Raw genomic sequence first — 26,408 nt, forward strand, 5'->3', positions numbered from 1 at the left:
TGATATAAGGCTAGTTCTGAGGCTTCCTATGGGTAAATTCATCTTCAGAAGGATTTCAACATCCATGGATAAGAGTCACCAACTTCCCAAACACCTCTGCTCACCTCAACAGACATATGACAAGTGTCTATAATACCAAGGACACACATTCAAAATCTTCATGGGTTCTAGGTTAGTCCCGAAAGGAATTCTACACACCAGAAATGTTATTTAAAAAAAAATATAATAATCCATTCACCCCTGAGAATTCCGTATAAGTTCACTTCTCTGTCAAAAAAATTATAAGTGAATAAATCCAATCTACTTTCTTCATATCTCCATCTAACACATGCAGTCAAAGGTAGTTTTGCATTCAGGTCATACAAGAGGTGTAAAATGAGGTACAGGTCAGATGTGAATTAGACTCATTATTATTTCTTTATTCCCACAGGCTCCCTCCAATAAATATGTATTGATTCATTCTCCCAGAACAACTTTTTCCTGCTGACAGAGTAGGCAGGCATCCATAGACTCAGCAATCAAAATTTTAGCTCATAAAGGCTTTGTTTATCAAAATTATCAATATTTCAATCCATTAAACAGGTAAATCATAAAATGTGTATCCTTGAACAGAATTATTTACTTGAAGTATTACAAATTCAAATATATGTAGGGACCAAGTAAATAAATGAATAAAAAATTCTGGAATAAAATAAATTAAAGGGAGAGATGAAACTACCTAACTCTACTTAATTGTTACTACCAGAGTAGGTGAGTTTGGTATTAACAAGTTTTATGGTATTTTAAAAAAAAATTTAAAATATTGGTGACTCGCTGTGTGTGTATGTGTTTGTGTGTATTTTATTTTTTAAAAAAAATTTTAAGTTTATTTATTTATTTTGAGAAAGAGAGAGAAAGTAAAAGCTGGAAAGGGCCAAAGAAAGAGGGAGAGAGAGAGAATCCCAAGCAGGCTCTACTCTGACAGCACAGAGCCCGACACAGGGCTCAAGTCCACAAACCATGAGATGATGATCTGAGCCAAGACCAAGAGTCAGATGCTTAACCAACTGAGCCACCCAGGAGCCCTTGTGTGTGTTTAATTTTAATCCATTTTGCAAGAAAACAAACATCTTCTGTGGGCTTTACCAGTTAATAATGCTTACCAGTTTAACAGTTAACAATGACCTCAATAGTATTTTTCTTTAGAATCTTCAAATAATAAACATTAATGAATCATTTAAAATGACTGCTTCACAAATTTCAATTTACATAGGACTGTTCCATGTTATAATTATGTACACTGAAACAATATTTTCCAGAGATACTCATTGTATACTATTATAACTATAAAAGCAATTACAGAGATGTGTGTGTATGTGTGTGTATGTGTATATATACACATATACTAATAATTTTTCAACCTTGAACAATTTATACTGCTTTTTCTCCTTTGCTTTTATTATGGTGAATTTAAAATTATATAAAAGGAAGTTGAGTTGCATTCAAGAAGAACTAAGTGGGTAATTACACTGGGAAATATAAGAAAAGAAAGATAATAAGACAGGAGGAAGAAATTCTATCTAAATCAGATACAAGAGAGGCATTTAGAAAGTTCACAAAAATTAAAGAAATTATAACCTTAAACAACAAACTCTCTAAATAGTAACATAGAAAATTATCTAGTAAGTGATCACTATTCAATGGAAAAGCAGTTTGGGGTAGTATTTAGCCTGATAGTTACTCTCTTCTTACCATTCAGTTCCTCCCCTCACCACTGGGAGAACACACAAAAAAATATTGCCATGTTATCACGTAGATCAACAAAGATTTCCCAAAACATGTGTAGGATAGTGTGTCTGTTTATTTTGACATTTCATGGGTCTGTGCAATACAAAAAAGTAGCAAGAGCTAGTATTATAGAACTAAAGGGGTTAAGAGTCTATAAACAATTAAAATGTTGGTTGTGAGCAAGTGAAATACTCATTCCAAACTGGGGTATATTTGACTAGTAGCAGTTAAAAGATGTTTTACAGAACATTGCAAATGAATATTATAAATTAAAGAATATTTGACTAATAGTACTTAAGAATTGTATCTTCTAAGGACATTCACATTTAAATAGAGATCAAGTACTAAATGCAAAGGATAATAAACTACCATGGGTTAGATAATGGGGAAGAACTGAGAATGGTTATGATGGGATTTATCCTGTTCCAGAAATTATACTAGATTCAAAATTGTATCTTGCATTTAAAGTGAAGGTCACCCTTCTGTTGTAAGCTTATTATATTTGATTATTAAGGATGAAAACAAAAGTAACAGAAGGCTGATGAATATACATATAGAAAAAAATCTGTGTAGCTTTTATGGATATTTACATAGGCAAAATAAATTAATTTAGAATAATTTTTTAAACTAGATATCACCGCCCCCCCCCCCAAATAAAAGAGATTGGGCCGTCTAGTGGCGAAAAGCTGACTTTTCTCATTAATACGCTTCTTGCTTATCCTGATCATTGATTTATAGGTAAAAGGCTTTATATGAACAATTCTTAGTGTATTTTAAGATCATTAACAAGAACTTCAACCAGCCCATCTGTGACGATTTTATGTACCAACTTGATTAGGTTATGGTACCCATGGTACTCGTTTTTTGGTCAAAAACTGGTCTAGATCTTTTATGTTACCATGAATGAAGGTGTTTTTGTTTGTTTGTTTATTTTTTTGTTTTTTAGGAACATTTAAATCAGTATAAGTAAAGCAGATTATCCTCCATAATATGGGTGGTCTTCATCCAATAAACTGAAGGCTTTAAGAAAAAACAGACTGAGTTTCCCCAAGCAAAAGGGATGTCTGCCTTCACATGTCTTCAAACTTTAGCTGCAGCATCAACTCTTCCCTCTTCCCAAGTCTCAAGACTACCAGCTTACTCTGTAGATTTGGGAATTGCCAGCCTCCACCAACACATGATCAATTCCTTAAAATAATCTCTTTCTCCCAGTATAGACACACGTGTTATTGGTTCTGTTTCTCTGGAGATTATTGACTAATCCACCAATATTGCCATTATTAAAATGTCATGGGTTCTAATAGCAAGAAATAATTGGAATTTGAGATGAAAAAAACATTCATAAATATGTCAAATTCTGAATCAAAGAGTGAAAAAAGAAATGAACCAAGGAAGAAGTAAATAAATGAAGAGATGATCCATGTTCACAGAAAGGAAGACTCAATATTGTCAAGATGTCAATTCTTCCCAACTTGCTCTCCAGATTCGATCCAATTCCAATCAAAATCCTGGCAAGTTAGTTTGAGGATATTGACAGAGAGATTCTAAAATTTATTTGGAGAGAGAAAAGACTCACAGTATTAGAGGACAACAAAGACAGAGGATTGACATTTTGAGACTTCAAAACTTATTATATAGCTACAATAATCAAGACAATGTGAAACTGGTCAAAGTATAGACTAATAGATCAGTGCAACAGATAGAGTGCTCAGAAATAGACACATGCAAGTATAGTCAACTGATCTTTGAGAAAGGAGCAAAGATACCACAGTGCAGAAAAGATGGTCTTTTCAGCAAAGAGTGCTGAAACAACTAGACATCCATATGCAAAAAAAAAAAAAAAAATCTAGACATATACCCTACACTCTTCACAAAACTTAACTCAGAAGTTAACAGGCCTAAAATAAAATGGTAAACTATAAAATTCCAGAGGATAAAACATGAAAAAATCTAGATGACCTTGAGTCTGATGAAGACTTTTTAGATCAATGTAGGAAATCATTGATAAAATGGACTTAATCAAAATTTAAAATTTCCTCTCTATGAAAGACACTGTTGAGATAATGAGAAACAAGCCATGAAGTGGAAGAAAATATTTGCAAAAAAATATGTGATAAAGGACAGTTATCCAAAATATACAAAGAACTTTTAAATTAAGCAGTAAGAACAACCCAATTTTAAAATAGACAAAAGGTCTGAAAAGACATCTCACCAAAGAATATATACAGCTGGCAAATGGACATATGAAAAGATGTTTCACATCATACCTCATCAAGAAAATACAAATTAAAACAATAATGAGATACCACTATATACCTATTATGATGCCCCAAATCCAAAAAAAAACCCAAACAAACAAAAAACCTGAAAATACTAAATGCTGGCGAAGATGTTGAGCAACACAAAAACACAAACTCTCATTCCTTGCTGGTGGGATGGAAGATAGTACAGCCACTTGGAAGACAATTCAGCACTAAGAGCAAGTTTCTTATAAAGCGAACCATAGTCTTACCATCTATCTTATCAGCAACTGTACTCTTTGGTATTTACCCAAACTGCACATGGATGTTTGTAGCAACTTTATTCATGATTTCACAAACTTGGAAACAACCGACATGTCCTCCAGCAAGTATTTAAGTAAATAAACTGTGATATACCCAAACAATGGAATTTTACTCTGTTAAAAAACAAAAACAAAAACAAAAAAAACTTTCAAGCCATGAAACAAATATGGAGGAATCTTTAAAGAATATCATTAAGTGAATGAAACCAATATGAAAGGGCTTTCTGTATAATTCCAACTATATGACTTTTAGAAAAGGCAAAACTATGTACACAGTAAAAATCAGTGGTTGCCTGGGGCTGGGGGAGCAGGCATGAATAGCCAGAGCACAGAGGATCTTTAGGGCAGTGAAAACTGTATGATACTGTAATGGTGGATACAGGTCATTATACATAATACATTGGTAAAAGCCTGTGGAACATACAAGACCAAGAGTGAACTCTAATGTAAACTATGGAGTCTGGATGACAATGATGTCAGTGTAGTTTCATTGATTTTAACAAATGTACTGCTCTGGTGTGGGACGTTAATAGTGGAGGAAGTTGCGCATATTTGGAGGGGAGGGTATATGAGAAGTCTCTGTACTTTCTGGTCAATAGTGTTGTAAACCTAAAACTACTCTAAAAAATATCTGATTGAAGCATGCCATGATACTGCATGTATTTACCCATTTCTTTCCAGCTAAAGCAGAGGGCACAGCCAGCAATTAAAACATGATTCACATTAAGTTAAAGGATAAAGTAGCATTTTAAAACCAGCTGCCATTACTTGCATTATTTATTCATCAGGTGCTGTGTAATTGCAGAATTGTGCTGAATAAAGACAAATGTGTTCTCTTCATTGAAGAACTTACAGTCCAAAGATAGAAGGGAAATTTAGAAACATCTTTAACATCTCAGGATCATCAAATGGGGCATGCTAATGGAAGGAGTTGAGTCCAAAAGACTCTTATGTGGATAAGACTTCTTACTCGATATTTATGTTTATGGTTCTTGTACCTAATAGCAAATTGAGAAGAATCAGACTATCCTCAATTTGGCCTAAGTGTTGGCCTATGTGTTTTTTTTTAACCTGGCAAATTGTTATGGATGTATATTTCATGAATCTAATCATATTAAGCAAATGACACTAAATTACACTCTAAAACCAAAATTGTTCAACTATGGGAAAGAAGAATCTCTTGAGTCTCACTAAAACTATTATCAGTCATTCAGAAGTGTTCACCTCAATATAAAAGGTGTTATGCTTAATGAATACAGAAATAGCAGCATTATATGACTGGAGAGTTCTTTTTTTTTCCTCCTCTCAATGTTTACATTTTCTCATGTGTTCCAGTAACTAGTTCTTTGTGTTCTTTTGTTTCACTCTTGGTGGGTTTACTTTGTTTTGTTTGGGCCAAACGAACAGTTTCCCCTAATTTAACTTGAGGCATAATAATAAATTAAACCCACTTTCCTCTTGAAGATATTCTTGTTGCAACTTCCCTATTAGAGAAGACAGTTTGATAATGTGAAGCTATAGAATATTACGATCACACTAAAACCTTATGTCACTATTCTCCTTTCCCACTCCATGTTCTAACAGTACTGAACTACTTCAAAGTTCCCCAAAGTACTGGCATTTTATTCTCTGAAGTGCACAAAATCTTGCTTTGTTTGCAGTGTTGTATCCTTCCTCTGCCTGGCTTGCCCTGGTAGATGTGCAAACCCCACTTTATGTGTGCCCTCTTCCAGGAAGTTCACTTTCCTTGCTCCCAACAACTTAAAACCACTCCACCTGCTGCTCCCCTGCAGCTCACCCTGATAGGAGATACTTAAAATGCTGGCATTAGTCCATGGTGCCACATGGCAACTTAATTCTTTTACAATCTGACCTCCTCTGAGTGAATGAATTCCCTCCCTCCTTAGATGCTATATTTTATTCAACTGTGTCCCCATGTCCTCACAGATTTCCTGGACCATATTAATTGATCCAAAATATGTCGGACAAATTTTATTAAGTGATGCATATTACTCCATTCCCATCAGCGAGCGTTTTGAGTCCAAAACATATTTGTTTACTGTTTAGAAACCAAATGTTAACCTAAAGAATTTAATTAATTAACCTATAGAATCCTAACCATGCACTGCCCACTCCCTCTCTGCCCCAATTCCCTTTTAACTTAAATAAGAAGCTGTTTTATTCTTGCAGTTTCCGCTAGTTGAGAAGTCAGTGTGATAGAGATGCTAGCGGGATTTGCCTAGACATCAATAAACTCCAAAGGCTCCCGGCGGGCCACTTGTAGTGTCAATAAAGACTCATAATTACTTGCTCCTTTGAGCATTTTAGACCCAACCCCTTAGTTCACTCTGCTGCGAATAAGAGGCTTGAGAACTGAGAGGCTCTTAACTTCTTAAACCTTAGGCGAAGAATGGCAAACATTGGCAGGTACCTCAGAATTTTAAGCAAAGGTGCTGGCTGCTATCGTTGTTATTTTAAGCTGCTAGGGGACTAGTAACTCAGAACTCCCCTTCTTGCTCAGCTCCCCCCAAGGACTGGTGGTGGGCCTCACCATTTCCGGGCTTGGGGAGGTATAAGCCCCAGGGGCCAAGAGTGGAAGGCAGCTGGAGCCACTGCACAACCCTAAAGAATAAGTGATTCAATTGAGAGAGGCTGTGGGGTGGGGAGAGGAGAAAGCGGAGAACTTGGAACCTATTCTTACAGATGGGGTAAATCCTGGCTTCCGGGCAAGATCTCACACTAGGGGTGCCTCCCGACCCATCCATCCCACTAGCCATGAGGCAAAACCAAACCAAGGCATGGATATAACTAGAACAGCAAGCTTCTCTCTTGGTGAGGGCGAGGCCAAAGAACAGTGAAGGAAGTACTCAGACTCACGGTTAACTAGGACTCCAAAGTGCCCCTTCCACACAATACAACAGAAGTAAGGAAAACAGTAGGAGGGAGGAGAGAGTGTAAATCAGAGGCTAAACACACATCACTGAAATTTTTGAGGAAGAACGTGCCCTTCCTTCTTTCCTTTCTTCCTATCCTCCTACCTTTCCCCCTTCTTTCTCCTATGTCTGGGTGTACTTGCATTTAAAGGATGTCCTTGGTGGCTGCTTTTTCGCAAAATTCTGTTTCTCCGCAGTGAAGTTTAAGGCGGATTGGAGTTTCCTTGACTCCTGCGTGAGGAGTTTCCAAATGGCAGTGAAAAAGCGTCACATAAATATCCATAAAGGGCCTAATGACACCTCTGTCATCTGTTTCCTTCAAGATCCTAAATCGGGGTGGTCATCCACCACCCACCCTGAGTGGGCGATCGGCTAATTGGTTCATGTGTGTATGGGTACTTTCCAGATCGAGCTGTGCACCGAATACTAAACGTCCTCCTCCTCCTTCCCCCTCCCTTCCTCGATTCACTCTTCTCGGGAGGGCGTGTGTATGCGCGTTCGCGTGTGTGTGTCCGCGTGTGTATGTTTAGGAAAGGCTCTTGGATGAAGCTACCCCCTTGCAACCCACTCCCCCCCGACCCCCCGCCCTGCTCAGGACGAAGCATCTCTCAAGCAAGATGCGTCTCTAATCTGTCCCTAGCTGAGGTGTCCTCTCCCCGCTGATAAGGACAGACTATCTCTGCGCTCGTCCAGGGAGCTGATACGTAGGTTTCCCAGGAGGGCGACCTGATTTCCTTCTGGCACGCTGCGTTCTCCCCGGGTTGTGTGACTTGCTATTGCTTGCGTGCGCGGGTGTGTGTGTGTGTGGTGTGTGTGTGTGTACACGGCTGCGAGCTTGTGAGCTTCCTCTCCCGGCACTGTGCAGGCAGCGCCGGCGACGTTACTCTCCAAGCAGCCGACAGCAACGCGAGGCAGCCGCAGCCTCCGCCCCCTCAGTCTGGTGATTGGCTGGTTTTGCTCATCATTTCCCTGCTAGGAAAAGGGAAGGGCCAGTGACGCCCCCGAACCCAGCTGCAGAAGCGGCCGCCACCTCCGATGCACAAGGTGTCTCATCTGAGAAGAAACCTGAGCCCCAGGGAGGAGGCGCGGAGCGACCGGGGCAGGGCTGGCGCGAACCAGGAGGCAGAGCGCTGGGCAGCGCTCAAGGACCAGCGGGAGCTCGGCAGCGGAGGACCCTTGCGACCCGCTCCGGAGATCCCGGCTCCACACTCTCCTCGAATTTTACAGATTTCCCCCGGCGACTGTATCTCCCCAAAACGGAGCCTTTATCCCAAGAGAAGGTGAGGGAGCTGGGGCAACCAGGACTTTCCCGGGCACCCAAGATGCGCTCCATTAGGAAGAGGTGGACGATCTGCACGATAAGTCTGCTCCTGATCTTTTATAAGACAAAAGAAATAGCAAGAACTGAGGAGCACCAGGAGACGCAACTCATCGGGTAAATGCAAAGCTTCATTTCAGGATATAATAATAATAATAATAATAATAATAATAATAAAGTCAAGCCATAAATGAAATGTGAATATAGACGGGAGAGTGAGGGTTGGGAGAGTGTGTGTGTTCATAATGAGCTTTTGTGCGTTTAGTCTCATGAATTAAATAACAAAGGCTGTTGTTGAGGTGTGTGTGCTTCTCCCCGGCGTGCTCTCAGTAGGAGTTCAACTTGCCCTGTGTGGTGATGGTGGCAGTTGTGTTCGCGCCGGGGCTCGCACGCCCAAGGAGAAGTCACTGCAGAAGTGTCAACAAAGAACGTGTGCCTTTGTCCTTTTAATCCCTGGGCAGAACTCAGGAGAGGTGTCTTTATTTCCCATGTGGCTGTCCTTCTTTTTCTGCCCATCACTCTAAGGAGATACTGGAGAGAGCCTGGCTTCCTCAAAGACTGAAGTTAAAGCCCAGAGAGCAGGAGATGTGTCTCCACTGATTCTTTACTCTTCTTTTCGTTGGGTAGATCTGTGTATCGTTTGAATTAGAAACTCCAGTACAACCAAGAATTCTTCCCTATTTGCTCTTCTGTGGCAAAACGCATGGGCGTCATGGTTACAGTTTTAGCAACTGGGTACTGTAGATTCTCACAGACTATATTTCTGCTATTTCTTTAGTTTGTCTAAATGAGTTCAGAAGCTTCCCCCACCCCAGTAAGTTCTCTAAATATCACACTTCCTTCCTCCCTTCCCCTGGCTTCTGTTTCTTTGAAGTTTACCCAGGAGGTGGCTGCAACTTTGTGTTGCTTACATATCTTGGAAGCGTTTTCTGAGGATGTGACCCTGGTTGTCAACTCTGTTCAAAGTCCTGTTTCGGAAATCCTCCCTTATCCGGAGGCGTCCGCTATCGGAAACTCCACGCTGGCAGAGATGCCAGCCTGATTTTTATGTTCCCTGACAGTTATTAAAACGAAGATAGAGTCTTTGCGTGTGTGTGCGTGTGTGTGTGTGTGTGTGTGTGTGGACTGCTAAAAGGTGCACGCACGCGCGCGCGTACACACACACGCACACACACACACACACACACAAACTTCATGCACTCCATTTAATATTCCTGCTCCTCCCTAAGTAATGAGTGTTTAAGTGAGCAAGATGCAGGCTTATACTTACAGAAAGAATCTTCTGTTCGATCGGAAACTAAGATAGCAGAAGTACAGTCGAAAGGGACTGGAAGGGAATGAGAAAGCTGACGGGCTGGATGGTCGTTATGCATCACAAATCTGTAAAAGGTCTATTCTGGGGAAGAGAAGAAAAGCCTAACTATATGAGGTCGTTTACATAGGGAGTGGGTGGGTTGAAAACGCCGCCTAGCTCAATTGTCAGGAAAGCAGGACTTTGGGCGGGGACGTGGGCATCTCGGGCAGACTTGTGCTTCCCAGGCAGACAAAGGGGTCTTAGGGAAGGTGATAAACGGCGCGCGGGGGAGAGGTGGAGAGGCGGAGGCTGGGCGTCGGGGGGGTCGAGGCTCTTTGTTCCCTTCCGGGCTGGTGGGCTCCGAACAGACGCGTGAGCCCAGACAAAGCCGCCAAGCCTCGCCAGGACTCTGAGGGTTCAGGCCCTCGGCTCGCTGACGAGTAGGAGGGGGAGGACGCGTGAGGCGAGAAGAGGCGCCCCGTGCTGCCCAGGCGCCCTCTCCGGGCCTCCCTAAACCGCCGCCAAAATGGGGAAGCGCACCCCGAGTCCCGCCGAGGGAAATGACCGACCTGGGACACTCCACATTTCCCGGGCAGCATTCCTCCTTGGCCCTTTCCTGGGCGCCGCCGGCCAGTGGGCACCGCACAGGACGCCGACGAGGGGCAGGGGGCGCAGGTAGGGGCGCCGCGCTTGGGCTAGCCCGGCTGGGTTTCGCTGGCCCCCTCTTGGGGCGGAGCTGCGGTCGCTCCCCTGCTGCTCCGAGAAAGCGTGAGGCGAGCGCGTGAGTTAATCAAACAGGAAGCGAGGTGCGCACCGGTATTCTCCCCTCCTCCGCGAGAGCTGGCAGCGGGGGTGCAAGAATGAGTGGGGAGGCAGGGGAAAGCCTTTAATGCAGGAAGCCGGTCTCCTCTTGGAAAAAAAAAAAAAATCACTTTTACGGCTCAGTCGGCAACCGGACTCCTCCTCCTTAATTAAAACCCGCAATTACGGCGGTGCGGGGGCAGGGCCGAGAGGCGGGCGCCGGCGCCGCGCCTGCACTCGTGCCCTGCAGCGCCCCGGCCGTGGCGGCCGCTGCCCTGACGCCCTAGAGTTGGCGCTGCCGGGAGAATGCGGGCACAGCCAGTCCCGCTGAGCGCTCTTGCCCTTCTCCGTCAAGATGAAACGTTCGGTGGAAAAGCTTGTGATAACTAGCTCATGATTTCGTTTTAACTTCCCAACAGTGCTTCTAGTGGAGGAGTTGACTCACCCAACGATCTAATGATCTCTGTGACTCTATTTCTAACCTAAGCCACTTACAGGGTCTATTTTTAAGATGAGTGAACTAGAGTGGAGATTTAGCCCAGAGCCCCGACTGATATTCAAAAGTCAGGTTAACGGGCAGTCTGCCCTTTGGGAGGCACTGCGTGACTTTGAGAGTGGGCAGTACATTCAATTAAGGGCCTTTCGTAATCCTTGTACCTTAGGGAACCACCCCTCACCACCAAGAAAACACCCTCCTATTTAGCTTCCCTGCCACCATTTGCAATAGGCAGACCTTTTCTTTATTACACGCCCCCTTCTCTTACCTGGAGGTCCCATCTGGAGTCAGCGCAGCGTTGTTCTTACATACAACATTGAGCGGTCATTCCATGCAGAAGGAAAGAGAACACCAGCACAACTTTCCTGCCTACCATCCACATTCTCATATCCCCAGAGGAATACTAGAAGCATGGATTTTGTAAGGAATTCTTTGAGAATAGGTCAAGTAATTATTGGAAATTTAACCTTTCATGCAAACAAAACATATCAATTGCCTGGTATGATGACTAGTTAGTAAAGTTTAACTCAAAAGGCATGGGCTATAAAGTGGTTTATTCTTGACGGACATTTTTTTTTTTAATGGGAAAAATGGCACTTACTTCACAATTGGCCCATGATTTCACTTGCTTTCTGTGATTTGGAGGTATAATTGGAAATGTGTTAACTGAAGGGTCCTACAGGTAAAAACATGTGGGTGTGCTCATTTAATAAGATAATGTATTTGAAAGAGTGGCGTACACTTTAATATCATACAAATACTTGTTTTGATTGTGACTTCTTAAAATTTCCACATACTGTGTTCCTAGTTGACCGCAAATGACACTAACTTAATTTTCTTATCATCTAGAGATTTCCTTTTGGCCCATGTATGTTAGACTGTCTCACTAAATGATCGCCCACCCATATTAATAATGAAACATGATAATATTGACAGTGGAAATAAGCATTCATAGAATATTTACCATTGTCAGCAAAGTTGGTTCCAGTTAGTTCTAGGGTAGAACACACTAATAAATCAAGAAACCCAGAATCTGCACTTTACATGCTTTATTTGGAATTCTACTAAAACCTTAAGCAGTAGGTAAGGTAGTACATCTCATCTTTATTTTTAGTTGTTTGATACTTAGGGAATGAAAACACAAAATTGCCTGCTGTTTTTATTCAGGCTTACTTTTGTGTAAGTTCTTTTCTTTTGAATGACTTTTATAATTTTGTATTAAGGAGGACATTTAACCTAATCTGTGGGGAGCACATTTACTCCAAGGCCAAGTTATGAGGACTTTTCAGTAGGGTTGAATGAAGGTCTTTTGGGACCTAATCTCAAAAAACAAAAAAATTAATCATATTTGTCATATACTGCAGAGTTAATAGAATAAGTTGTAGGGATGCCTGGCAACTCATATTTTGAAGAGAAAAATATTTGTAAAAACTGGTGACATAACTAATGATCAGTTTCCATTACTACTTTCATACAGACGATCTTGTAAGTAGGTTTTTCTTAGCTCAATATAAGCAGGAATACTTTATAATATCTGTTGCTTTATGCTGCATTATTTCCTTAATGTGTTTTGTGATTTTTCTCTTTAGAGGTATATGTTGAATCTTCCTGAACATAGCCCTATGCAAAAGATATTTTCAGTGTGCTGTTTAGTAATCATGTTTGATCTGGAATGAAACACTAGTAGAGGGTAGCAACATCCTTCATGCCTTGCATTGAAGGAAAAGCCTTTTTAAGACAGAATACTACCAAGGTCACAAATGAAACATCCCTTGGGACCCATCTAACTTTGTACAAAGAGATTTGCTCCAGAGCCTCAGATTGCACTAAGCCTAGGCTTCTTACACAGAAATTCCATCGACCTCAAGAAGTGGGACTGGTTGTAGCTATTTTCATTTAAAGTTCTTTCCAGGAATAAAGCTGAATTTTGGCTTATCACCAGTTCAATGAAAACTATTCAAAGAGCAGAGCAATGTGGTTGTATTTCATTAGTATAAAACTGATTTAAACTTTTAAATTACTTTTTTTTAATCCTACAGGTTCTGAAAAAGACTCCATACAACTAGGTATATCACAGCAATTATTTTGCCATGCAAAATGTACCTTTAGCTACATGTCAATGAAACAATCTTCCACAGATATTTAAAAATGCCTACCCATTTATATATTTTTACTTCTATGAAGGTTTATCGGGGGTAAAAACAATTGTTATAATTATAGCAATCTCTGGTTAGAAAAAGATGATATTAACAAGCCAGTTAATGAGAGAAAGAGTGGCAAAAAATCCGTAGCCTTAAAAATGGTGAGAGTTTGTGCCCATATTCTTGAAAGTATACTTCCTAAAGTGTGAAGGTTAACTTCTGTATATATCCATATTCTCATTCAAATACAGTTATTATCGTTAAACATATAACATAAAAATTGACTTCTGGGCCTTTGAGTAGTAAATTGCACCCCATGTTTCCTAGCATCTTTTTAAATTTTTTTAAAGTTTATTTATTTATTTTGAGAGAGACAGAGAGCAAGAGGGGGAGAGGCAAAGATAGAGAATCCCAAGCAGCTCCACACCATCAGCACAGAGCCCAATGTGGACTTAATCCCACGAACTGTGAGATCATGACCTGAGCCAAAACCAAGACTCAGATGCTTAACCAGCTAAGCCACCCAGTCACCCCTATTTCCTAGTATCTTAAATGACCTCTATAAAATGATTATTGTTAGCTAAGAATAGGCATGCAAGTGCATCATTTTCATCAGCAGCATAGTTTAAAATATTGATTTTTATAGAATTCTAAATTTCACAGGGAGTAGATGCATGTGATACTTTGAGTTACTTCAGACTGGAACTACATGTTTAAAAAAGAATGCAAACCAAAATACCAAACTATAAGCCTCTAATTACAGAATTCATCTAATAGCTGTTACACAGGCAATGTTTCCATTGATAGTGGGAGAGGATTGCCTACTAATAAATACAGATTTACACTTTTTGACTGAACAAATAATCACCTAACTTTTTAACTATATTTTTGAGATCTAAAAAAAAGTAAAAGGTAACATGTAAAGAAATGAATGCAGATACTGAAAGGGCTATACAATAAACAGGTAGGATTTTGTTTCTCTGAGTCTCAGTTTATAGCTGCTATAAAGTGCCATGAAAATAGTCTTTTGAACAATAAACTGGTTCTGTTTTAACTGTTCTAATGACACAAATACTTTCACGGGTATCTGTCACTATCAGCACTACCACCAGCACCGACCGTGCCACATTATGTACTTGCCTGACAATATTGACCGAAATGGGTAGCACAGTTGTTTTGTGTGTGTGTGTGTGTGTGTGTGTGTGTGTGTGTGTGTACATGTGTGTATAATGTAATAGAAAGTACCAGTAAAAATGGCTAGTGAATAAGTTTTCTTTCTCCTTATTATAATCCCTGTCTCCCTACCACCAACAATTATCAGGAAAGTGTCTCATTGTTGAGATGATTTGAGACTCAATGTAATTTTAGAAATTAGCACGTCAATAATGCTTTATAAGTTACTTTCACATACAGACTCCCACTGTCACAAATTCATTGCATATTAGATAATGTTATTGCAATTTTCAAGATCAAGCAAGGCCGCTGTGGCCTAGAAAGAGAATATTGTCCAAGGACATATAGGCTAGCAAGTGAAAGAATCACCAACATGTCCAGATCACCTGGTATTCCAAGGTCTTCTTACCCCCAAAAAAATTTCTTTCCATTGTGTCTGTAGGCCTTCTGTGGAAACAAAATTACAATCTTGAGAGTCACAATTATACAGATGCAGGAGAATTGGCCAAACTTCCTGTTTCTATTGTCTAAACACAACAGGGAGGGGTGACAGAGTTTGAAACGGATTTTTTTTTCTTTAAACACCACAAAAGACTTTATAGGCAAACTGTTTTTATTTCAAAAAGAATAAGTGTAAATGATTACCCTGATAAAGTCATATTCTCTTAATTCTTGTAGTACCATTCAGCAATGTCATATTTCTAACATGTAGAAAAAAGTTGTATCGACAATTTGTTACCAGTAATCTAAGTCAAATTATGTATTATGCTGCTTAGATAAAATGTTTCTAACTTTCACATAACTGGCATTTTTGTTTTGTTTCAGAGATGGTGAACTGTGTTTGAGTCGATCACTTGTCAATAGTTCTGATAAAATCATTCGAAAGGCTGGCTCTTCAATCTTCCAGCACTCTGTAGAAGGTTGGAAAATCAATTCCTCTTTGGTGCTGGAAATAAGGTGGGTTTCTTTAATAAGCCATAATAAATTTCACATCATGTTCTTGAATACATTGGGCTTGGCAAACTTATATTGAATGCTTGATTTATAGTTTAAGTATGAATACTTTAATAAAAGAGTGAACCAGCTCTACTTAATGTTGATCAATGAAGGATATGAAGCCATAAAACTGAAATCATTATGCAGTCAGAAATTTAAGGATGAATGTGTGAGTTTTGAATATACTGTCTCTATTTTAATGGAATAAAATATTCAACAGAATACTAATATTTAATAGGCTTTTCTTTTTTTTATTCTATTAGTCAGGGTGGACATATATTTTGAAACCTACCTTTAACTTCCTTATAAGTTTTTCCCTATCTTGTGTTTTTGCACACTGGATGAAAGGACAGCCTATTCAATTCCTATTTTGCTGACTATTATAAGTAAATTTGCTTTACCCTATGAATAGATATTTCTATGTGAGCCCCTGTAATAAGAGTCTCAATGATTATATCCTAAATTGGCAAAAGTCAGAAAGTACATTTTCTAGAGTACTGGTTTATTCTTTACTTTTTATTCTTTATAAGATTTTGGCATTTTACCTGAAACAAGCTCATGAAATCAATCTCAGTGCCTGCATATATCTATTATATCTTATTTTCTTCTAGTATAATCCTATAACTAATAAGAAGTTTAGGGCCAGACCTTCCTAAGCATGGAGGAAGCAAGCAGATCATGTGTCTTTACAACTACATAGCTATATTGGTTGGTATGTTTAAATCAGAGCATTTCAGTAAATCAAACTCGTTTTAAAAGTTTCAAAGAAATATCCTTTACATGATAAAATAATTGCATTTTTATATTGGCAAAATGCTAATTATTCAATGATTGGATATTCCTGCACAGATTTTGTAAGACTAGGTTAGTGGTTAAGAGGATAAGCCATTGATCTGTTTGTTGGGTTTCTATCTACTTGCTTCTTGGATCATACCAACATATAATATAGATTATGACCAACTTGAAGGAAGAGTCTACTACACTCATCTGTAGAGTATGCATAACAATTCTTAAAATGAGTTGTAGCAAAGACACTACATGTTGAAATATACTTGGAAGATTGTCTGGAAATTTCTTTAAAAGATGGGTGCCAGGGAAATGTAGGAATCATTAGACTACTTTGCTTGAAGCTTTGGAAGTATAAGGAGAGGGAAACAGAAATGAAATCATGGCAATATCAAATAGTGTATGCTTGGTTGCTTTTAGTTTAGGGGAAGTTTTGTATATTTGTGGGCAGATAATAAGAATGAGGAGATGAGTAGAATCTGATGACAGTTTATAAGTTGGTGTCTTCTGGGTAGAATATGGTCAGCAAGCAAGATTTATTTCAACTGTATAAATAAAAACCCTCAAAACCAATATTAAAATTAGGAGATTCCTTATAAAAGCACAGATTTTCATATACTCTTGAGAAAAGGAAAAACTGGATGACTGGGCCTGTATTCCTCCTGAGAACTAGTTTCTGAGGCCGACTGTAGCCATGATCTCTGCAGTTCAACATTTTTACACCTGGGGTTCATTTCTTTATTGATACATATCTAGTATCTTCCTCACTATCTCACACCCCTATACACACATTTAAATTAAAAACCCTGAAAAGGATAATTATATGAGGAAAAAGCAACAGAATATGGGACTACATAGGGTCGTAAATACAGGTGTGTTTTAGTTTAGAACAGAATAAGGATTACTACTTCTTGGAAGTAGATTGGGAAAACAGAAATATGGGTGATTTAAAAAGGAAATATTTAATCTATAGGTGTCCCAAAAAGAACTCTCAAACTGAAAGATTGGGCAAGAAGGGGGCCAATTAGGTAAGGATATACAGATCAAGTAAAGAAAAGTAGTGGAGGGGCGCCTGGGTGGCTTGGTCGGTTGGGCGTCTGACTTCAGCTCAGGTCATGATTTCGCGGTCCCTGAGTTCGAGCCGCGCGTCGGGGTCTGTGCTGACAGCTCAGAGCCTGGAGCCTGTTTCAGATTCTGTGTCTCCCTCTCTCTCTGCCCCTCCCCTGTTCATGCTCTGTCTCTCTCTGTCTCAAAAATAAATAAACGTTAAAAAAAAAATTAAAAAAAAAGAAAAGAAAAGTAGTGGAAGAAAGTAAAGTAAAATAAGAAATTTTAATAGTTTAATGTATCTAAGTATGCTAAATAACATATCAGATAAGGTAAAGTCTAATAAGTAAATTCAATAAGTAATTAGCAATAGTTTAATTAATATATGTGGCCATGCCTTTCTAGTATCTATACAAAAATGAATACTATAGATCCCCATGAGGATAAAGAGATACATTTTGCCATTTTTAAGATATTCAAACTAAGGGTATTAACCATAAATTGAGTGAAGAAATTCATTATTATAATTTTACAGTTTAATGAAGATTGTGTTCATATCTTTGAAGGCGATTAATCTGTTTTCAGTTATAACAGATGATAATATGTATGAAATGTTAGTACTCTTTTCATATGATTCTCCGTAACAGATAAAGAAGTAAACAATAAAACATTGAGCAAATATTGAATAATACATACAAAGTTGTCACTTCCTTACAAGGAAATAATCTGTAAAACCATTATTGTACAACATGCAAACAGTTCATAAAAATTAAAATTGACTATAGTAGCAGTAACTAGTGAGTATTAATCAATTTGACACCTGTAATAAAAAATTCAGACTATGAAAATGTCTGGTTGTTAGCTGAGTTTTGTTTTTCTTAAGTTGTACAAGAAACTAACCATAAACTATTTTGGATTATTAAATTTCTTTATTTCTTCCCTGCATGTATAACATTTATGAAGAACCATATTACTTGGTGTCTGTGAGTGGGTATGGACATATTTTACAAGTGTTTTTAAAATTCTACTTTGAAGTTTTGATTAGGATATTACAACTAATCATTTTTGATCTTACATGATTAAACCATGCTTACAAATCTTTCTAACTTTAAAAATCTCATTACATTTATAATGCTCTTGTGACATTCCTAATAAATTATTTATCTATTTGCATTAACATGTGAAGCAGTCACTAAAGATAAATTGTTTTTCCCTACATTAGTAGACATGATTTTCTTTCTTATTACTAATTTTTCCAGCCATATATATATATATATATATTCTGCTACTTTCATAAGCACATTAAGAATTGATTTATATATGTTCATCAAACAACTGTACCTCTGGGGAGTTTTCTAAGAGAGATGGCTCCACCTTCATTGTACTTTGAAAATTCATCAGTATTTAGAAGAGTTTATACATTCCACAGCTAATTTCACATTTAAAATAATTACTTTGGTTAAGGACTTGATTTCATTGGTAGTTGTTTGTTCTTTGTTAGCGTAAGCCAAGAAATGATACATTTAAGATACATCAGGTGTTTGTGAGTAAATCCATAAACATTGTACTGAGAGATTATTTGATCGTGTCTGACACTGATGACTTGACCATTTTTTACATCTTTGGGTTGTTTTTTTTCCCCTCATTTTTCATAGGTTGAATAGAAACCTAAAGAATTACAATACCAAATGTGGACATATAGAGAGGTACAAGGTCAGCAACTTATCGGGAAAGATTAAAAACATCATGATTAGTTTGAAATAATATTTTCAACTCTTAGCATTGTCAGACATCAAGGTTTTTAAAAAGGTCAAGTTTGCAGGTTAACTAAACATAATTGCACATTTATATATGCTTACCTATCAAAAATAATTCACTATTGCATGCATTCATTTACTTTAGAGCAAAGTCCACATAAAATTCTTCTACATACTTTGTTCAGTAAGTAACCAGAGGAGCACATTTTGGGTCACACAGCTTGTTTGTTGCTCAAACTTCAAAGCTAGTTCTGTCCAACTGGTACCAGATCTCTTATTATTAAAACAATTTGTTGGGGGGGGACTCTATTTTCATACTAAAAATGTAGTCTTTATGGAATACACATAGTGGAGGGTTCTTTTGCTCCAAAATAATAAAATATAGTATTAATTCATATTGCTAAATGCTGTGCCAAATAATCAAATGACCATCTGAGGTGTAAATTAAGCTAAAAAAATGCTTTTCTTCAAGCATTTTGAGACAATTTTGCCTGGCTCTGGAGGATTTTTCTTTGATGCTAGAATATCTTTCTGTATCAGTTGGGACCCTAAGCTCAGAAGTCCTATAACAAGCTAATTATGTTCTTTCAGTGCTTTGAAAAACATTGCCTTGTGAAAATAATCTTTGAGACAAAAATTTGTGTGTTCTCTCTGCATTTTTGTAGGCATAATGAAACACTTGGCATTTCTTAGCCTTTTATTTTTTTTAATAAACCACATTAGTAACAATTGATTCAATTCAGTGATTTTTGGTTAAAGTCAAAAGTTTACAAAAACTGATTCTTTTTATAACCTAATTTGCTTCTCAACTTGTGATGTGTTCCAGCTGTAAGATTCGTCTTAACAATAATCTCTGATGGAGTCAACAGTGTCATTTAGATTAAATTTTAGTTGCCACAGCACAGTATGCTTGTTGTTGACAAGAAACCTACAGAGAAGAAAGAGTGGCACCTGGTGATAGGTTAGCTATATTTAACATTACACAAGTGAAAACAATGTTTAGTAAATTAACTCTCTGGAACTCTGCAGCTGCTATTTCAAGTGATGTGTGTTGTTGAAAGGGAAGTTCTAGTTGAAAATTCAGTTGAAAAGTTTCTGTATAGAATCTATTCCTGTCAGTTTAACAGTCTCAACCAGCCTTTCAGTTTAAACCAGGATTGCCTAACAAAACATAATCTTTATGACTAAGATTTTTAGTCTCACTGAAAGTGAAACATATTTTCAGACTCCTTCAGTTATCTTTATCATCAAAACAGTTACTGAATTTAGGTTTTTGCTTCAAAAGTTACATTATGGCCACAAAACGACAGTTGAAGACCTGTCAGGAATCTTTTCTGTTGTTGCTCTATTCAGTCACATGCAGAAAACATGACCCCTTGTTTTAAGTATCTGGTAATAACTTGACCGCATATTAAGAAAAAGTATTAGGAATAATTTGTCTCTCTCCTGCTGAAATCATTTTGTTGAATCTGCTGTTTTCATGCATGTCAATTATCTGAGCAAAAGCATGTATGTTCTTGGTGATAAAGTGTTGTTTCAGTTCAGCATAAGAATTTTTCATGCTTCCAATGGCATTTAGTTAATTATACTTAGGCATTAGTTTTTTTCTTTTTTTTCAGAGATTTACAGTCTGAATAACAACTAGATTTAGCAAATCTACAGAACTTTTTATAGTCCATTACATCTATAATCTAAAAAAAAAAATGCCTATAGCGTGCTAGGGAGAAAAACATAACCTTTCCATACTGTTTGCAAAAAAAAAGAAGTTATTAAGCATTGAAGTCACGATATTATTCACTCATAATAATTATTTTCAATTTTTCTTGGATCCTACACCAGGATTCTGAGCTAAAATAATGTTCCATGCATAGATGTAAGCCCTAAAATAGAAAAGTTTAGTTCAATATTAGAAAAAGGACATACTGCAGACATTCAAGGTTTCCTTTCCCCCTTTTCCCAGTTTAAAAAAAGCAAATAAGGACACCTGGGTGGCTCAGTCGTTTACCTCCCACTCTTGATTTCGGGTTGGTTCATGATCTCACGGTTAGTGAGTTCGATCCCCACATTGGGCTCTGTGCTGTTAGCACGGAGACTGCTTGGGATTCTGTCTTCCCTCTCTCTCTCTCTCTGTGCCTTGTGTGCATGCTCTGTCTCTCTCTTTCAAAATAAATAAGTAAACATGGGGCGCCTGGGTAACTCAGTCTGTTAAGTGTTGTACTTTGGCTCACTCAGATTGTACTTTGGCTCAGGTCACATCTCACAATTCATGGTTTTCAGCCTCCGTGTCAGGGTCTGTACTGACAGTGCAGAGCCTGCTTCAGATTCTCTCTCTGCCCCTCACTTCCTTCCTCTCCCTCTCTCTCTCTCAAAAATAAATAAACATTAAGAAAAAGAAAATAAATAAATAAACATTAAAAAAATAAAATGAATAAAAAGACAAATACTATACTAACAAAATAAACAATTGTTCAGCCTATACAAGAGCATTGGAAGAACACATAGTATTATCTGCATTTAATAATTATGTCATGTATCTCAAGTGTTAGACAATGTGTTATATTTTGAAATTTCTCTGAACTCTTATTATTCGTTTTTAATATCAATTTTCCCTAAAAGTGAACAAATTAAAGATGTTCTATTATACTGAGGAATGTAAAAGACCTGTGTTTAAAATATTGTGCAGTGCTCAGGGTTGGGCTGGCTGGAAACGCGTATTGAGCTTTTCTGTGTATGTAGCAAACTGTGTCCAAATACAGTAGCTTTGTGCCCTGAAAAAAAAAAGAAAGAATAAAACATTTTGCTGCGAAGTCTCTATAACACAGCAACGGTGCTGTTAATTGGAAAGTCCCCATCAGTTGACAAGAACGTAAGTGGTAACTTTTTCTTGAGTAAAGGGATTTTGCTTTTTGGATTTCCCAGTTAAAGAGTCTTCTTTCAAATCTTGTTCTCTGGTCTATTTACTTCACATTTGAAACACTTCACCACTTGTGAGTTACATCTTCACATATCTACAACATCCCCTTTAAATTATGTTCAAAGGAAAATGATAATCTAGTTTGGTGATTTGACCACATCCGTGCAGTTTTTATTTTAGAGCCAGCCTTGTCATTTTCACAGGAAATGAGAATTTTTTTTTGAAATACAGGTGTCAGGCATTACTAAAACTTTTCTCTAAACAAACAAATGTCAGTAAGTATGTACAAAAGTTTCTATGGATTGCTGTTCTTGGTGATAGTTAACTTTTGTGAAGAATTATATGTTCTTAACATAATGAAAGACTTCTTAATTTTCTGTAATTCATATACCCTATAGTTGCTGATTTCACTAGCAATTGTCTTCACATATAATCTGTACTTAGTTAAGATGAACTGTTATGGTGCTTGATAGCATTTTTATTAATTTTTAAATTTCATTTATAGGGCATTTATAAAGGTTTTTCCTGTATAAATTCTAATTATGAACCTGATATTCTGATTGGAGCAAAAATTCAAAAAATATTTTCTTTTCCAGAGAATTAATGGTTATATCCCTTGTGTATCAAACCTGGCCAAAGTTTTCAGTCAACTGGTTTTCTAATAAGACATTAAACTGGCACCTATTTAAAGCAAACCAAAGTAAAACAAAAAGGAAGATTTGAGTTAGTTATTTTTCATCCCTCCTTGCTATTCATGCTTCTGGCTTGTAAGTGTGATATGGAGAATTGCCCTTTTGGTTGAGTAGTGGGAGGAGGTCACATTGTGCTCAGTAATAAAATTTACAAATGTGTTAGAGCTTAAACCGTAACAGCACTAAAGGAAAACATGTCTGTCATATCTTAAATGTTATAATAATGGCATTGTTTTTAGCACTCTGAGAATACAAGCTTATAATAAGAGCACTTCAGTAAATTATATCCAACTTCCAATCTTGGAGAGAGTTTCTCAGATTGCTTCTGGCTGGTATATGTTTGGTAGCTTGAGGATTAAGTGATCTCAGACGTCTGTAGGCAGGCTTATCATTTCTTTAGAAATAAAATTCCCTCAAAAACATGCTAGACTCCTGGGCCATTTCCTTATAGTTAATTCCTTGTATAAATAACCACACCCAGAGATTTCTTCTGAACAGTTCAGCCTCTGACTCTCCTCTAATTATTCTAGCTTCACCATCCTTTCCCTCAATTTCCCTCCCAAGTCATTTGAATCTATAAATTTGGTGGGAAGGCAATGACTCTTGCTCCTGGGATGGCTCTGATTTATAGTTGTGTCTTTTGATAATTGGGGTATTTGAAACATTTTGGAGGTCCCAATTACCAAACTCACACAGTTTACATACAGGTCATTGCCATTTCCATCTCAACTTGCCACTTGGCTGACTTTGTCTTAGTGCCTTCCTAAAAGGAGCAACCAACATAAAACAACATGAAACACTTTTTAACCATTTTTCCAAGAGCAACAGGCTTATTATATATAGGATATAACTCCCAGGTTACTGCAGATAAGAGTTTTGATTATATCAAAAGCCAGCTATACCTTTATTTTTTTATCGTCTAACTTAGGATATACATATTTGTTTATACAGCACCTTTGAATCTGTTATAAATTTCTTTATTTGGTATGGAATAGGCTAAGCTTCCATAATACAAAAGAGAAACCTTAAAATACAGTGGATCAAACAAGTTGAGATTTTATTTCTCTCTTGTATAGCCACGCACATGATCCACCCATATCCCATGTAAGAAAACTAACTCGCATGACCAAACCCATCTGCGCTTGGGTTTGTAAACTTGGAAATGTTTTAGCTGAGGATTCTTATGCCTGAGCAAAACTTAGAAAATTCAAATACTAAAAGCAAGATAGCAAGGAAGATCACTAAGGAACTATTAGCTATCTCTGCCATGCATAGTGAGTTATTTTATCTATCCATTTTTTTTCCTCTAATGTACCCATCTTTCTTCCTGGATTCTTGAAAGAAAACTTTCATACAGTGTAGTTTTAACCCTTCTACAAATAATTATAATATATACATGATTTGAGTTAATGTATACTTTTATTGGGAAGTTTAATTCTTTTAATACAGTTAAGTAAGGTATAATTCCAAACCATTTTAAGTTATTTCTATTTACCTTAACTACAGAACACAAAACAAAACAATATGACTATAGAAAATTAACTAAAGCTAGCAGAATATGTAGTTAGGCAAAGTCAAGTCACAGCATTTTTGTTTTATTTAATAAAATTTTCTTTTTGGCCTTTTTCAAATTTTTATTTAAATTCTAGTTAACATATAGTGTAATATAGGTTTCAGGAGTAGAATTTAGTGATTTATCACTTACATGTAACACCCAGTACTCATCCCAACAAGTGGCCTCCTTAATACCCATCACCCATTTAGCCAATCCCCCACCTACCTTTATTCCAGCAACCCTCAGTTTGTTTTCTATAGTTAAAAAAGAGCCTCGTATGGTTTACCTCCCTCTTTTCTTGTTTCCATCCCCCCATGTTCATCTGTTTTGTTTCTTAAATTCCACATATGAGTGAAATCATACGGTATTTGTCTTTCTTTGACTGACTTGCTTCGCTTAGCATAATACACTGTAGCTCCAACCACATTGTTGCCAATGGCAAGATTTCATTCTTTTTGATGGCTGAGTAATATTCCACTGCATATAAGTGCCACATCTTTGTTATCCATTCATCAATTGAGGGACATTTGGGCTCTTTCCATAATTTGGCTATTGTTGATAATGATGCTATAGACATTGGGGTACATGTGTCCCTTCAAATTAGTATTTTTGTATCCTTTAGGTAAAACCTAGTTGTGCAATTGCTGGATTATAGGGTAGTTGTACTTTTAACTTTCTGAGGAAACTCCCTTTTGTTTTCCAGAGTGCCTGCAGCAGAATAAATTATTTTTTCTATATCTTTTGATAGATGGGGACCTTTTTTCACTCTATAAATAGATGTGTATACTATATTTATTTGACAAATCATTGAGAATGTATGTGCAAATGATTTTTTAAGGACAAATTCAATTTCAATAGAATTCACTTATTTGGTTGTTTTAATTACCACCTGACAATTTAAGATTAGTAATTTACCAATTTATATTTTATTACCCGTTACTTTGTGCATATCACCAGTTCTCGGCTATGTTGTTATTAATGGAAGACTTTGTATTTGACATATAGGAAGAACATTCTTCGTTTCCTAGATGCAGAACGAGATGTCTCAGTGGTCAAGAGCAGTTTTAAGCCTGGTGATGTCATACACTATGTACTCGACAGGCGTCGGACACTAAATATTTCTCAGGATCTTCACAGCCTCCTACCTGAAGTGTCACCAATGAAAAATCGCAGATTTAAGACCTGTGCAGTTGTTGGAAATTCTGGCATTCTGCTTGATAGTGAATGTGGAAAGGAGATTGACAGTCACAACTTTGTAATAAGGTGAGCTTTCTTTTGTTCCTAAAGATTGTAATTTCTTCAAAGATGTTTTACTAAGGAATAGAAAACTGACAGAAGAGTGTAAGTCTAGTATCAATATTAAGGATTATTGAAAAATCAAACAAATATTTATGTATGCTTTGTTTTTCTGCATAGTTTCCAAATTTACATTTACCCTGGAAAATGAAGTTAAAATTATTGCGTCATTGAAAGAAAAGGTGATCTTATTGTAGCAGTGTCACACCAGCTTTTTTTTTTGCCAGTTGACGATTTTATTAGATTTAATACACAGAAACTGACTTTTGTTAATCATTTTCCTTGATATCAATTAATTTAATGTTAATTAATTAATTCACTAATATAAATAATAGTTAATTATTGGTTAATTAGTCGTTAATTTTATAATCCTTTTTATATATAAGAAATTATATTTATTTATTCATAAAGATTATGAACATCTATGTAATGATGTAATAGATGTAAGCAATTTTACACTTATAATGACAATTATTTAGCAGATTCTAAGAACATAACAAGTTTATAAAGCAAATTTTCAAAAAGTACATAAGCAAGGTTACATTTGATATCTTTCACCAAATTGCCTTCATTACAGTACTCTATATATTTGTGTATGTTAGTATGCTTTAGTTTTTGAGTTTTCTCACATAATTAAACATCCCTGTTTTTCATTGATGGTGAGCAGATGTTTGATGAGTCATGTGTTTGGTTAACCTTAGGTGAAACAAACAGCCATAGAAATGGGATTGTGATGACATCATAGGTACTGGTTTTTAATTTCCAATTCATGCATCTGAACATATTTGTTGGCTTGTTTTAGTTGTTCAGAAAAAATTTTCTGAATGAATGAAGTATGTATGTTTAAATATGAAATAGCTCAATGTCAACATAGGAAAG

General features: G+C 37.2%; 1 protein-coding gene and 1 long non-coding RNA gene across 3 annotated transcripts in view; one reads left to right on the forward strand and one right to left on the reverse strand.

The window, feature by feature from the left end:
* Positions 1-11,145, reverse strand: part of LOC109267644 (uncharacterized) — a 184,437-nt gene extending 173,292 nt beyond the window's left edge. For both annotated transcript variants that reach the window (XR_008423787.1, XR_002080212.2), the window contains exon 1: positions 10,445-11,145. This is a non-coding gene — a long non-coding RNA (uncharacterized LOC109267644). The remainder of the gene's footprint in view (positions 1-10,444) is intronic.
* ST8SIA4 (ST8 alpha-N-acetyl-neuraminide alpha-2,8-sialyltransferase 4) overlaps positions 8,586-26,408 on the forward strand; it is a 97,288-nt gene continuing 79,465 nt past the window's right edge. Inside the window, exons 1-3 of the mRNA XM_019450623.2 lie at positions 8,586-8,698; positions 15,312-15,443; positions 25,239-25,496. Of these exons, the coding sequence (XP_019306168.2) occupies positions 8,586-8,698; positions 15,312-15,443; positions 25,239-25,496 (503 nt within the window). The remainder of the gene's footprint in view (positions 8,699-15,311; positions 15,444-25,238; positions 25,497-26,408) is intronic.

Source organism: Panthera pardus, unplaced genomic scaffold (genome assembly GCF_024362965.1).
Source record: "Panthera pardus isolate Hobbes unplaced genomic scaffold, ASM2436296v1 HiC_scaffold_2, whole genome shotgun sequence".
NCBI lineage: Eukaryota > Metazoa > Chordata > Mammalia > Carnivora > Felidae > Panthera > Panthera pardus.